Source organism: Ammospiza caudacuta, chromosome 24 (assembly GCF_027887145.1).
Source record: "Ammospiza caudacuta isolate bAmmCau1 chromosome 24, bAmmCau1.pri, whole genome shotgun sequence".
Lineage (NCBI taxonomy): Eukaryota > Metazoa > Chordata > Aves > Passeriformes > Passerellidae > Ammospiza > Ammospiza caudacuta.
This window is the reverse complement of record NC_080616.1, coordinates 1904901-1917792: the sequence shown is the minus strand read 5'-3', so window position 1 is coordinate 1917792 and position 12892 is coordinate 1904901. Positions and strand designations below refer to the sequence as shown.

The 12892-nt window shown below is 56.9% G+C and overlaps 1 protein-coding gene across 1 annotated transcript; it reads left to right on the top strand.

The window, feature by feature from the left end:
* Positions 1-323: 323 nt before the first annotated feature.
* DENND2D (DENN domain containing 2D) lies at positions 324-12459 on the top strand. Its single transcript, XM_058819414.1, has 12 exons — positions 324-434; positions 3514-3698; positions 4210-4322; positions 4447-4516; positions 5577-5654; positions 5745-5885; positions 7778-7926; positions 8045-8222; positions 8683-8724; positions 9353-9443; positions 9834-10073; positions 11328-12459. Exons 1-12 carry the CDS (start codon positions 377-379, stop codon positions 11387-11389), a joined length of 1407 nt encoding a protein of 468 aa, XP_058675397.1. The 5' UTR covers positions 324-376; the 3' UTR covers positions 11390-12459.
* Positions 12460-12892: the final 433 nt, after the last annotated feature.

Below are 12892 nucleotides of genomic sequence, written 5' to 3'. Positions count from 1 at the left end.
CCAGGACCTCCGTGCCCGGCGCTCCCGACTCCTCCTCCCCACGGACTCTCATTCTCAGTCCTTCCCTTACCCACATGTCCTGTACTCCCGGATCCCCCATCCCGAGTTCCTCCTGGCATCCTCGGCTCCCTGCTCCCCTCATTCCCGATGCTCCCGGACCCCCCATGCCCGTTTCTCCCGGTTTCCCGGATTACCCCGTCCCCAGCGCCCGCTCTCCCCGGACGCGTGTCCCGTGCCCGGCCGGTGCCAGGTGTTGCCCGGTCCCCGCTCCTCCTCCTCCTCTCCGCCCCGTGCCGTCCCTCCTCCCCCGGGAAAGCGAAAGCGCGGCGGGCGGAAGCCGAGCCCTCAGCCGGGCCGGGGCCGAACCGAGACCACCATGGCTTCTTCCCTCGGCAACTTCTTGCGACGGAGCCTGCGGCGCGCCGGCCGCAGAGGTGAGGGGCGGGAGGGGCTCCGGGAGGTGCCGGTGCCGGTGTCAGGACAGGTCCATCCCCGGTGCCGGCGTCGGTGCCGGTGTCAGGACAGGTCCATCCCCGGTGCGGCGGCTGCGGGAGCCCGCGGCTGCCGGCGGAGCGAAGACGGTCCCGGGGAAGCGGCGGCGGCGGCGGCTCGGTCCCCCAGCCCTGCCCGTCCACTCCCCACCGCACGGAGCCCAGCTCGGGCCGGCTGCCCCGGGACTCGCCGCATCTCTTGCACCATTCTCGGGGGTTCAGCCCATCCCGAGCGTACCACATCTCCCCGAAACCCAGCCCTTCCAGCTGAGCCCACCGCAGCCAGCCGCAGGGATTCCCCGGCGCCACAGACCCCCTGTCTCCCCACAGCCCCGCGGAACGGGGATCGCAGGGCGTGCCGTGGCATCTGCGACAGCCGGGAGTGGGTCCGTGGGGGCACCCACGAGGGAGACGGCGCCGCTCAGGACAGCTGGGTGTTGCAGAGCCTTCAGAAGGCGCTGCAGAAACTGGTCCTTTGGGATTTGCGATCTTTTCCGAGATACCGAAAGGATCATCGGAGTTTTCTGGCTGCCGTATCTCAAGGCAGAGCAGAGCAGGTTGGAGCAATCCATGGATTGGGGGGCTTACAGCGCTCCCCTCCCCGTCTGTTTTGTGCTGGGTCTGGCTCCGCAAGAGCTCGGCGTTTCCCCATGTTCGATAAAGCCGAAGCCGGGGCAGGTGGGCACCGGGCGGCACGGGAGACAGAGCTCCCCTGCAAACCAGGTCGGGAGACCTTGGCACACCAGAGGTCGGGAGTTTTCCGGGAGGAAAGAAACCGGTTGTGCCACAGGCAGAGCGGGGCTGAGCGCAGCCCTGGGCGATAAGGAGAGCTCCAGCAGCCTTTGCCCTCTCCGTGCCCGGGGGATGGAAGGTGAGGATCCACGTCACCGGAGCCACTTTCCATCCAGGAGCGGCCACAGCACCCCTGGCCACCCTCCTCCTTCCCTTCCTCGCAGGGCATGCTCTCACCCGCTGCTGGGGGGCTGGGGGGGCACCCCGAATCTTCCTGGCACTATGGGCTATGGGAGAGTCATCGGCTCTTGTGAGCCCTGCCGGGCTGGGACAGCGCTGGCATCTCTGGTGCCACATCAGCCCGCCTGGCAGTTCACTCCTCACATCCCTGGAGCTCATCTGCCAGCCCAGGGATGGAGTTGTGGTCTTGGAGGGATTCAGGCTCTGCCAGTGAGGGCTTTGCAGCCAGACCTGGTGCTGCTGGGGGATCCACACTTCCACAGGGGAGAGGCAGAGCTGTAGCCTGGCAAGGCCAGGCTCTCCAGAGCAGCAGGTTTGGCTTGTTTGCTTCTAAACCCCATGGACAAAATGCAAATGCAGTCCTTGCTGAAGAGCAGATCTGTCTTTCTATGAAATGCAGAATGAGACTGGATTGGCAGGAGTTAACTGCGCTTTCATCTTGCCCTGGTGATGGGAAAACAGCCAATGCCAGTGTCCAGCGTGGATGGGGGACACCAGCAGCCCCCCCATGATGCAGCCTTCTTCCCTGGGTTCTCCCCAACAAGAACCCCCTGCCTGGGCCACAGCTGGGAGCAGACCAAAGCCGTTGCTGGAGCATCCCAAGGAAGAGCAGGAGAAGCAATCTTGTGAACCTTTTTCCTGGCCTGGAGCCCCTCATTGGGCAGGTCCAGGATGGTCCCCAATGAGGATAAACCAGAGATATCTTCAGCCGGGTCTCATCCTTCACCTGCTGCAGAGGGTCCCCTTGGGGATGGATTTCACCTTGCCAAAGGGAAAGGACTTTGTGTGTGGAGGTGGGGCAGCCCCAGGGTGCACAAAGGGGGGGCTTTGAGCATCCCCCCACCCCAAGATGGGAAAGGAATTTCTGATCCCTGGGAAGGAACATCCTGATGGCACCATGAGTGTCACCTCCTCCTATGAGCCTTCTGTTCCCATCAGCTCCCAGTGACCTGGGATAAAGGCTGGACAGGTGATTCCAGACCGAAGGAAGCAGCTCTGGAGCTGGAGGGACATGTGGGCAGGGTGTCCACCAGCACTGCTTTTGGAGGAGGATGCCATCCATGGAGAAGGATAATGGGAATGGCTGATCACAGCCCTGCCTTGCCCTAACCAGCTGTGGCACAACTAGAAGAGCTCAGGGACAAACTCTGGGGTCTGGGGACAAACTGCAAGTGCCACTAATCTCATCCAGCCACATACTTATTTTCCTTGCTGTTCCTTTTAGGAGCAGCTCAGCTTTTCTGCTCCAGCTCCCCACCATAATCAGAGATGGGGCAGTTTCTGTATCAAGGATAAGGGAACAAGGTATAAAGGGAGGCAGAAGTGGCCTCTGGCAGAGGGAGGAGCTGTGGCCTGGCCTGGCTGCAGCCTCTGTCCAGCCCTCAGATCTCACTGTCCCACTGTGGCCATCCCAGGGCCCTTGGAGATGCTGGATGGGGCTCTTTTCCCTCCTATTCCTGGTTGTTCAGGGTGTGCCTGCTGATGCTTCCCAGCTGCCCTCCCCAACCAGCCCAACAGGAACTGGGTTGTAACCTCCAGGAACTGCTTTGCTTTGGTTTAGGGAAAACCCTCCAGCAGCTCATTTGCAATCTGCAGTTCCCAGGACACCTGGCAGGGAGAGGCTGGGATTCACCTGGCTGGAGCTTTAGGAGGTGCTCAGACAAGATCTGGGCTGTTTACTTGTTGCTGTTTACTTCTCCTAAGAGAATTAAATTAACTGCTATAAACACATTCCCACACCTCCCTGCCGATGTTTAATGCAGAGCCCATCTGCTCTCCTCATTCCTTGTGTCTGCTTTGCTCTGAGCATCCTCCTGCCCTCATTGGGCTGGGGCAAAGGAAGGCTGGAGGTGTCAGGATTTTCCCTAAAAGACTCATAAAAGCCGTTTCTCTTTCCTTTTCATGTCCCCATTTTTGGGGGCCAAAAGTCCTGGGCACCAGGGCCTGGTTCCCTTCAGCCAGTTCACATGTAACTCTGCAACTCCTCCCTTGCCCTCAGACCTTTTATTGCACTCTGATCAGATTTTTTTGGGGATCTTTTTGGTTTCAGAAGGAAAAGATGGGGCCTGTGCTGCAGACAACACCCCCCCACAGGCACCACAGGGGAAGCAGGGGGAGCGGAGCTCAGTCTTCTACTCTGCTGGACAGTTCTTCTTTGAGTACCTGGTGGTGGTGTCGCTGAAGAAGATGCCAGATGGACGTTATGAGCCCAAGATAACCTACCAATTCCCAAAGGTATTTAGTGCTGTGTTTCTGATAAGATTAATTTTCCACATTTATAGGAGAAAGGGATGTTGTTCCTTCCCCATCCTTAAAGCTATGGAAGGAGAAAGGTGCCCCATGCTCTTGAGTCACAGTCCCAGAGCCCAAGCCTTTGCCTGCCCTGGGTTGGGGTTGCTGGGACCATCTGTCCCTCCCCGTGATCCCAGCCCAGGGCCACCACCCCAGGAGGAAACTCCAGGGGCTCTCCCTGGGCTCCTGTCCCAAAAGGGGAGACCACAGTGGGGAAATCACATCTCAGGGAGGTGGCACAGGAAGAGATCACATTTGCAGAGGGTCCCTCTGCTTTGCCTCACTGTCCATGGGATTTTTGGGAGGTGCTTGTCCAGACATGTGCAGGCCCCTTCTGCATCACTAAGAGGCAGGGGTGGCTTTGGGGCAGACCTCATTCCACTGAATCCCACCCCATTCCTGGTGACAATGGGGACCCTCCATCTCCCTGACTCTTGGCATCGCTTCCACCCAGCGTGAGAACTTGCTGAAGGGCCAGAAGGAGGAGGAGGAACGTCTCCTCCAAGCCATCCCCCTCTTCTGCTTCCCCGACGGCAACAACTGGGCGCCCATCACGGAGTTCACCAGGTACCTGCCCCACCGCAGGGTCTGGGCTGGGGTCCCCACCCCTGCTGGGCTCCTGAGGGCTGGAGGGAGCAGCCCAGCCCAGCCCATCCAGCTCCTCCCAGCCCCATGTTTTCTCTCCTTGCAGCGAAACCTTTTCCTTTGTCCTGACCAACGTGGATGGCAGCAGGAAGATTGGCTACTGCAGGCGGCTGCTGGTGAGCCCTGCCCTCCCCACACCCACGGGGGGTGTCAGTGTCACCCCCTCCCCACGGGGGACACGTCACCTCCCACCAGGTTCAGCTCCTCAGAAAGCCACCGGCCTTGGCCGCAGTGATGGGGAGCAGCAAGAGGGGACACAGAGGGGTTTCTAGAGCTCTCTGCTGAGCCATAACTCAGATGGAGGAGACAATGAGTGTTCACAAAGCCTGTGGATGTGGGGATACGGTTTAGGGGTGGATGTGGTGGTGCTGGGCTGCTTTTGGACTTGGAGATCTTGGAGGGCTTTTCCAAACTTAACAGTTCTGTGATTCCCCACGGGCTTCCACAGCTTGCCTGGCTCCTTTCCCATGGCTGCAAATCCCACTTGGGATCAGGATGGGAATGTCAGTGCAGCCATCCAGGTACCAAGGAGCTAAGAGCCCTCAGCCCCATCCCCAAAATCTGCATCTGAGCAGCGGCTGTTTCTCAGCTCATGGGTTTGACCAGCTCAGGGGCTCTGAGATGCAATGGTCTTCTCTGGCTGCTGCTTTGAACAGGGACATAAATCCAGGAGGACATCCCTGTGCCACAGCTGGATCCACCACCCCTTCATCCTGGTGCACCTTCCCATTTCAGCATCCAGGGATGAGCTCAGGCTGTTGGAACTGGATGTCTGGAGGGCTGAAAAGAGCAAACAGACCCAGGATAATCCAGTTGGAAAGGGAAAAAAGAAGCCAAAGAACTCATCCCAGTGGCCCCTGTTGCAGCAGGAGGCAGGATTAACCCCAAGGATGGTGGGGCAAGGTGTCTTGGAGAACGTGTGCCTGGGTGGGAGGACAGTTTGCAAATATGCCAAAGGACTTTGCACCAAAATAATTAACAGCTTAGGCACCCAAATCACCTCCTCTGGGCACCCCCTGCTTTTCCAGCATCAGCTGCATCGTTGGCCTCAGCCCTAGCTTTGAAAATCTCCCAGTCAGTGACGGGGAATTTGAGGGGAGCAAGTGAGGATCCCTTTTGGAGAGTTTGGTGCAGGGGGCTGGGAGATGCTCACATCCTTTTCCCACACTCTTTCAGCCGTCCGGGCGTGGTGTCCGACTCCCCGAGGTTTTCTGCATCATCAGCTGCCTGGGCTGCTTTGGGCTCTTCTCCAAGGTAGGGATGTGGTGGCTCTGGCCCAGTGGTGGCCCTGGCAGCTGCTCCTTTATCTGCTGGGGATCCCCAGCTCACATCTGTCTCACCCAGATCCTGGACGAGGTGGAGAAGAGGCGCCAGATCTCCATGGCAGTGATCTACCCCTTCATGCAGGGCCTGCGGGAGTCGCCCTTCCCCGCCCCAGGGAAAACTGTCACCATCAAAAGCTTCATCCCCGAGTCGGGCACAGAGGTGGGTGGGGACCCGGGGGCATCTCCTGGTCCACACCTGGGAGCAGCTTCCACCCTGCAGCACCCAGGGGTGCTGACCACAGGGCAGGGCAGGGTGGGTCAGGCTGCCAGGGGCTTGGGAAGAGGGCAGTTACCTCTCCCTGATCCAGGAGGAGAGCAGTGAGGATGAGGATGGAGCCCATCCCCCTTTGCGACCTCTGCGGCTCCCCCAGCCTGAAGCTGGAGCTGCTGCACAAAAGCCTCTCCATATTCTGTGTTGGGACTTGCCTGGCCCTGATGTCAGAGCAGGATTTGTGCCAGGGGCTGGGAGCTGCTCCTGAGCCAGCGCCTGCTCCTCGGGCAGGCTGGGGAGCACAGTGGTGCCAGGGCTGGCTTGGGCTGCAAATTCCTTCCCAAAAGAGGTGGTCAGGCACTGGCACCGCCTGTCCAGCGCAGTGGTGGAATCACCATCCCTTGAAGTGTTCAAAACACGTGAATGTGGCACTTGGGGATGGGGGTTGGTGGTGAACGTGGAGTTCATGGTCTTAGAGGGCTCTTAGAGGGCTTTTCCAGCCCTGATGATTCCATGGTTCCATGATTATACTCCTCTCCATACCACTCTGCTCAACTCCCAGGCTTGATTCCTGCCTGGTTTAGCCCCCAGGCAGGTGCAGGTGTGTGACAAGCCCAGTCTTCTCATGTAGAGAAAAGATCTGATCCAGGCATGGATGAGATGATCTCATTGTGCCCACACAGCCCAGACTTGCATAAGCAGAGCTTTTTAATTTGCTTTTTCTTTTCTTGTGGCCAAGCCAAGCTGGAAAAATAGGTAAGATCCACTCTGGCACTGGGCAAAATCTCCTCAATGCTGAGCATCCCGTGGATGTGCCAGGGAGGGCCTGAAAGCAGGATCCCTGCTCTCCAGAGCAATTTAGCAGCTGGTGATCTGAGCAATTTCCTAATCCAGGGAGCTTGTGCAAGACTTTTTGCAGGTTGCTCAATGCTCTGTCCCAGGGCCATGGTTGGAAGCACAGCCTGGGCTGCCAGAGGGAGGAGGAATGAGGATGTTCTTCGAAAGAGCTGCACTCTGGGGCTCTGGGCAGGGTCTGGAGCAAGGAGATCACTGAGACCAGGAAAGGAGGGGAAATAAATGATGGGTACTGCATGGCTGAAGTGGGGATGGGGCAGCGTTTGTGCTGGAAAGGGGCTGTGGAGCCCAGCCAAGCCTGATGCTGCTGGCTGGAAAGATGCTGCCTTGCTGGAAAAGCATGTGGAGAAGGGGATTTTCATCCTGAAGGATGGGGAGAAGGGCCAGGACTGTGTCATAAGCTGCACATTCCTGTTAACCCTTCAGTACTCACCAAGTCTGGCTGCCGTGGGGATTGATGGAATTGGGAGGCTCGTGGGCAAATGCAGCTGAGTAGCCAGCCTGCCTGCAAACATCCATTAGGTCCCTCACTTTTGGGGCATCTTAGCCAGGAATTGCCAGGCTGGCCCTGCCAGAGAGACTTTAGAGGAAGGTTTTGTGGCATTTGCAGGAGTCATGCCTTCCCCACTCCTCCCTTTGCTGGCAGCTCACAGATGACCTCTCAGACACTGAGATGGGACATGTCCCTGCCACCCTCTGCCAGGCACTTGGGAGGACTGGAGAAAAGAGGCATTTGGGTTAAAAATCCAGTGCCCAAATAAAGAGCCCCACAGTGCTCATCACTGATGGCTTCCCTGAGCTCTCAGTGCTGCAGAGGCTGAATCCCCAGGCAGGGTGAAATGGAGTTTGTCCCTTCTGCATGGACACGGTGCAGATGCTGCCACACTGGGTCATGAATTGCTCCCAAATCACCTTCTCAGGAGGCCAGGGCAGGACGGGGGAGTGTTGCTCCTCCTAAGCTGGGGTTCCGTGCTCTTCCTCGGCAGCTCATCGAGCTCACACGCCCTGTGGACGCCCACCTGGAGCACGTGGAGTTCCAGGCTCTGCTCCAGCGGCTCAGCCCTCACCTCATCCTGCACATCTTCGCCTCTGCCATGCTGGAGCGACGGCTCATCTTCCTGGCCGAGGAGCTGAGGTGGGTCCTGATCTCTTGGTTATAAAAACGCCCTTGCAGTGGCACAGGGCACAGCAGAGCCGGGGGTGGGATGTTCCCTCCTCGCTCCGTGGTGTCACTGCTGGCTCCTGTCCCACAGTGTCCTGTCCCAGTGCATCCACGCCGTGGCTGCTCTGCTGTACCCCTTCACCTGGGCTCACACCTACATCCCCGTGCTGCCCGAGTGCCTGCTGGACACTGTGTGCTGCCCCACGCCCTTCATGGTCGGCATCCAGATGCGGCACCTGCAGCGGGTCCTGGAGCAGCCAATGGAGGAGGTATTTCACCTGGAGGGGAGGGCAGCTGCGTGGAGCCATCAGTTCATCCGTGTTCCCAGGTCTGGCTTGGCGCTGGGGCTCTGACTGTGCCCTTTTCCCATCCAGGGAGGCTGGAAATGAGGATGTATTCCATGTCCCCTCCTGTTGGCACTTGGGGTGTTACCTCCACATTCTCCTGGGAGCTGCCCTGCCCCTGTGCTCCAGGAGCTGCTGTTGGGGTCATCCCAGTCTTGAAGCAGAGGAAAGCTGTGTGGGGACATGCCACCAAACCTGCAGCAAAAATTGTCCTTGTGGGAAATGCCCTGGTGCCCCTTGCCCAGGTCCCTCTTGCAGACAGGGGCTGATCCCTCTCCTGCCACCCTCACGGGCTGGTGACACACCAGTCCCATCCCAAAATGGGTGGGAGGAAGCCCAGGTGCCTTGGCAGGGCTAAAGCTGCTCCCTCCCCTCTCTCTTTCAGGCTCTGATAGTTGATCTCTGTGAAGGGAAGATCATCCGGGCGGTAGGTCCTCCCTTCCTCCTGGCTGGGGCTGGGGCTGGGGGTGCTTGGATAACCCCAGGAGGGCCTTTTCTCCTTTGTGCCAGCTACCTGGCAGCTTCCACATCTTTAAATGGCTTCAAACTGACAGAGGGCAGGGTTAGATGGGTTTTTGGGAAGGAATTCTTCCCTGTGAAGGTGGTGAAGCCCTGGCCCAGATTGCCCACAGAAGCTGTGGCTGCCCCTGGATCCCTGAAAGTGTCCAGGGCTAAGTTGGCTAGAGCTTGGAGCAATGTAGTCTAGTGGAAAATGTCCCTGCCCATGGCAGAGGGTGGAATGGGATGAGCTTTAACGTCCCTTCTAACCCAAACCTCTCTGGGATTTTGTGGTTCTATGGTTTTGGGGGCAGAGCCATCTTCAGTGCCACTCTCCCAGGGGGAACATCCCAAGTGGGGATGTCTACAGCCACTGCTCCTGGCTTTGGAGCCAGAACAGCAGGGTCCATGCCCTGGATACCCCACACCCACATCTCTGCAGGACATTGCGATGATGATTAATTAATGAGCTTTGAAAGCCCCTCTGGTGGGTTGTACCATCCCTGGCCCCCTGAGCTGGATTCTCTCCAGTGCTTCACGGCCCCATTGCTTTCCAGGTGGGGGATGAGGAGGAGATCCTGCCTGGGAAGCTGCAGAACGAGATGCTGACATCTCTGAACAGGCACAACAACAACAACAACGTGCACAGTAAGGATGTCTGTGATGGTAAAAGAGCCCTGATCTGCCCTCTCCATGGCTAGAGACTTCAGCCAAGGGATTTTCCTAAAGTCACCTGGTCTGGGATGTTTCTGCCCCTATTTGCAGGGGTAATCCCTTGGGTTTTCTTCTCTCCTTTTAAACACGAGAGCAGGAACAGATAATTCTGCTGGAAAAATGGATTTTTGCTAATATTTAGAACATTAAGATGCTGCTACCCTGGAATGGTTCCTCAGCAAAATTATTCTGATCCTTGATTAGTGGCGGAGGAAGGCTCCAAGCAAGTAACCCCTGGGGATGCAGGCACAGACCAGGTTAGCAGAAGGCCATGCTGTGTGTTCAGGGGTCTCATCCCCACCTCTCGTGCTCTGTGTCCCCCAGCCTCGGAGCAGGTGAACGCCCTGGTGTCGGAGGCCTTCGTGCAGTTCTTTGTGCGCCTGGTGGGGCACTATGGCTCCCACATCAAGTGGGGCAGGAGTGGCTCTGGCAGCTTCCAGGAGCGAAACTTCTGCAAGGCCATGGCCTCCAAGAGCTGCCGCCGGCTCCTCAAGAAGTTTGTGAAGACAAACATGTTCTCCCTATTTATTGAGGAAGCGGAGAAGAGCAGGATCCCCCAGGAAGGTAATGGTCCCATTTCTCACCCCTGCCCTGTGGGGTGGGCTCTGTGGAACCCGGGGCTGGTTGGTTTGGGGGCAGAGATGCTTCGTGCCTGGTGAGGGGTGGGATGCAGCCTGAGCTGAGGGTGCTCAGGGCACTGGGCAGATCCTGTTTGCTCTCAGTGGCCTCATTTCTCCATACCTGTCACACAAAAAATAAATCCTCATTTGTGACTCCCCATCCCTGGAAGTGTCTAAGGCCACTTTGGATGGGGCTTGGAGCAAACTGGCCTGGTGGAAGGTGTCTCTACCCAGGGCAGAGTTTGAAATTGGATTACCCTTCCAACTCAAACCAGCATGGGATTCTGGACTCTATGATTCATTTTAGATCTTGTCCCTCACCTGGAGCTGGGGCTGGCTCACTGAGGGCTCTGTGTTGAGGCAAACAAGTGGCAGCAGCACCAACATTTGGCTTGGGCACAGCAGCAGCTGCCAGGAGTCTGACTCAGCTTAGCCCCTAACTCTGTGGCAGCAGGGCTGCTCCTTCCCCCTTCCTGGGGATTTGCAGGGCACAGGGCAGAGCTGAGCCTCCTCCCAGCCTGGCACATGGACCAATGGGCAGCGCAGGTGGAGGAAACCACCCAAAAACTGTATTTCTGGATGAGACATCCTGGGCTGGGATCTGCCACCCCACCTGCTGGTACTGCCTCAGCTGCTGCTTCTCTGCCCTTTCATGTGAGACCTTATGGGGCAAACCTGGGGAGAAAGAGAGGCACAGCACAGTGCCTGTTTTCTTATTGTATTCCCAGCCTACATCACCATTCTGGTGTTTTGCTGGGTCTGCTGCTTTCTCCCTTCCTTGCTGTGGGAAACACAAAACTGAACAGGAGTGAACATATGGGTTAAAGCCTCTGGCTAACCCAGCATAATAAAGCCTATTTTGGGTGAGAGGGATGGGTGGCATTGCAACCACCCCCATTTCATAGACTTACAGAATCCCAAAATTCCAACAAACTGGGTTGGAGGGACCTTCAGAGGGCATCTCGTTCCACCCCTGCCATGGGCAGGGACACCTCCCACAATCCCAGGTTGCTCCAAGCCCCATCCAGCCTGCCTTGGACTCTTCATTTCCACATTTGCCCCAGGTCCTTGGTGGGTGCAGGTGTCCGTAACCCAGGATGGCTTGGGATAGAAACACTTCCCAGGATTCAGGCTGGGCAGCCCTGTATCCCCCATTCCAAACACCAGCACCTCACCCATGACCTTTTTTCCTCCACAGCATATTTCCAGAAGAAAATAATAGAGTACCATGAACAGAAGAAGCACAGAAAGGACTCCTGAAGTTCAGAGTGGGAGAAGGGGAGCAGGATTGGGATTGACACATCCCTGCCAGCAGCACCATACTGGACTCTGTTCCTGCCCACCTGGCACTCCTGGGCAGCACTGAGCACCCTTTCTTTCTCAGGGCACCATTGCACTGGAAAACTCTTTGCACAGAACCAGCGCCAGGCTGGGATTTCCTTCCCACTCTTGGTTGCTCCAGGGACAGATTGTGACTCCCAGTGCTTGGCCCTGCACAGCTCTTGTCCCCCAACAGCTCACACAGAGCGAGGGCAGCCAGGGCTGGCTGCAGGACAGCAGGGGTTTGGAGTAATTATTAGAAGGGAGAAAAAAAAGGGATGAGTAGGAAATAGTGTTACTTCTCATTAAAACAAACCAGGGGTTTGCAAATAAGGAACATCCCATTGCACAGTTCCTGAGGGTTTGTTATTAACAACTGGTTTATATTGTTTTAATTTATATTGTTTTATTAAGCCATTGTTGAACACCAGCAGGAGCAGGTGGGGGGGATGGTGTTTGTGGTTTCCTCTCTTGCAGCTGCTGCATCACTGGTGCCACACAGAGCCAAGTTTGGCTTTCCAAGTAAACAAAAATACTCATTTCCAGCAGGTTATTTATTTGTGCTGGAGCAAACTGTGAAGGCCACATGGCTGTGGGGGCTCAAGGGGAAACAGTTGATCAACAGCTTCAGGGAGGGAGGAAGGATTTGTTCCATCCCAGAGTAAAACGTGTCACCATCCTCCTTGGGTCTGATTTTGGTGCCAACTTCTCTTCAAACCTTGCAATTCCTCTCTGAAATGTGAGGCCATCAGCAGATTTGAGCTAAATGACAGTTCTCCTTTCTGAACACACTCACCCAGGAAATTCATATTGCAGCAGGGAGGCTGTGCTGGGGCTGCAGATGTGACTGGTCCCATCCACAGAAACCCAACCCAGGTACTTCTGCCAGCAAAGGCTATCAGAATATCAAAAATATCCTGGAATCATGGGATCTCAGGCTGTTTTGGGATGGGAGGGATTGTTCATGACCACCCAGTTCCACCCCCTGCCATGAGCACACCTTCCACACCTTTCACCAGCCCAGGCTGCTCCAAGCCCCATCCAACCTGGCCTTGGACACTTCCAGGGATCCAGGGGCAGCTGCTCTGTTGTGCCAGGGCCTGCCCACCCTCACAGGGAACAATTTCTCCCCAGTACCCCATCTAACCCTGCCCTCTGCCAACAGGAATCCATTCCCCTTGTCCTGTCACTCCAGGCCCTTGTCCACAGTCTCTCTCTGCCCTTCTTGTGGTTCCCTCAGGTACTGAAAGCACACACTGAGGTCACCTCAAAGGTTCTCTTCTCCAGACTGAACAACACCAATTCTCACCTCTCCTCACAGCAGAGCTGCTTCATCCCTCTGACCACCTTGATGCCTCCTCCCCTGGCTCCAAATCAGTTTAACACAACTTCTGCAGTGCTGCTGGGAGCCCCAGTGGGGGATTTAGCACAAGAAGTGAAATC

What these genes read in the sequence shown, in the direction of transcription:
- DENND2D (XM_058819414.1), top strand. Translation starts at nt 377, where the DNA reads ATGGCTTCTTCCCTCGGCAACTTCTTGCGACGGAGCCTGCGGCGCGCC. An exon ending in GCTTTGGGCTCTTCTCCAAG is followed by an intron (nt 5,655 to 5,744) that starts GTAGGGATGTGG and finishes TGTCTCACCCAG; the next exon opens with ATCCTGGACGAGGTGGAGAA. An exon ending in TTCCTGGCCGAGGAGCTGAG is followed by an intron (nt 7,927 to 8,044) that starts GTGGGTCCTGAT and finishes CCTGTCCCACAG; the next exon opens with TGTCCTGTCCCAGTGCATCC.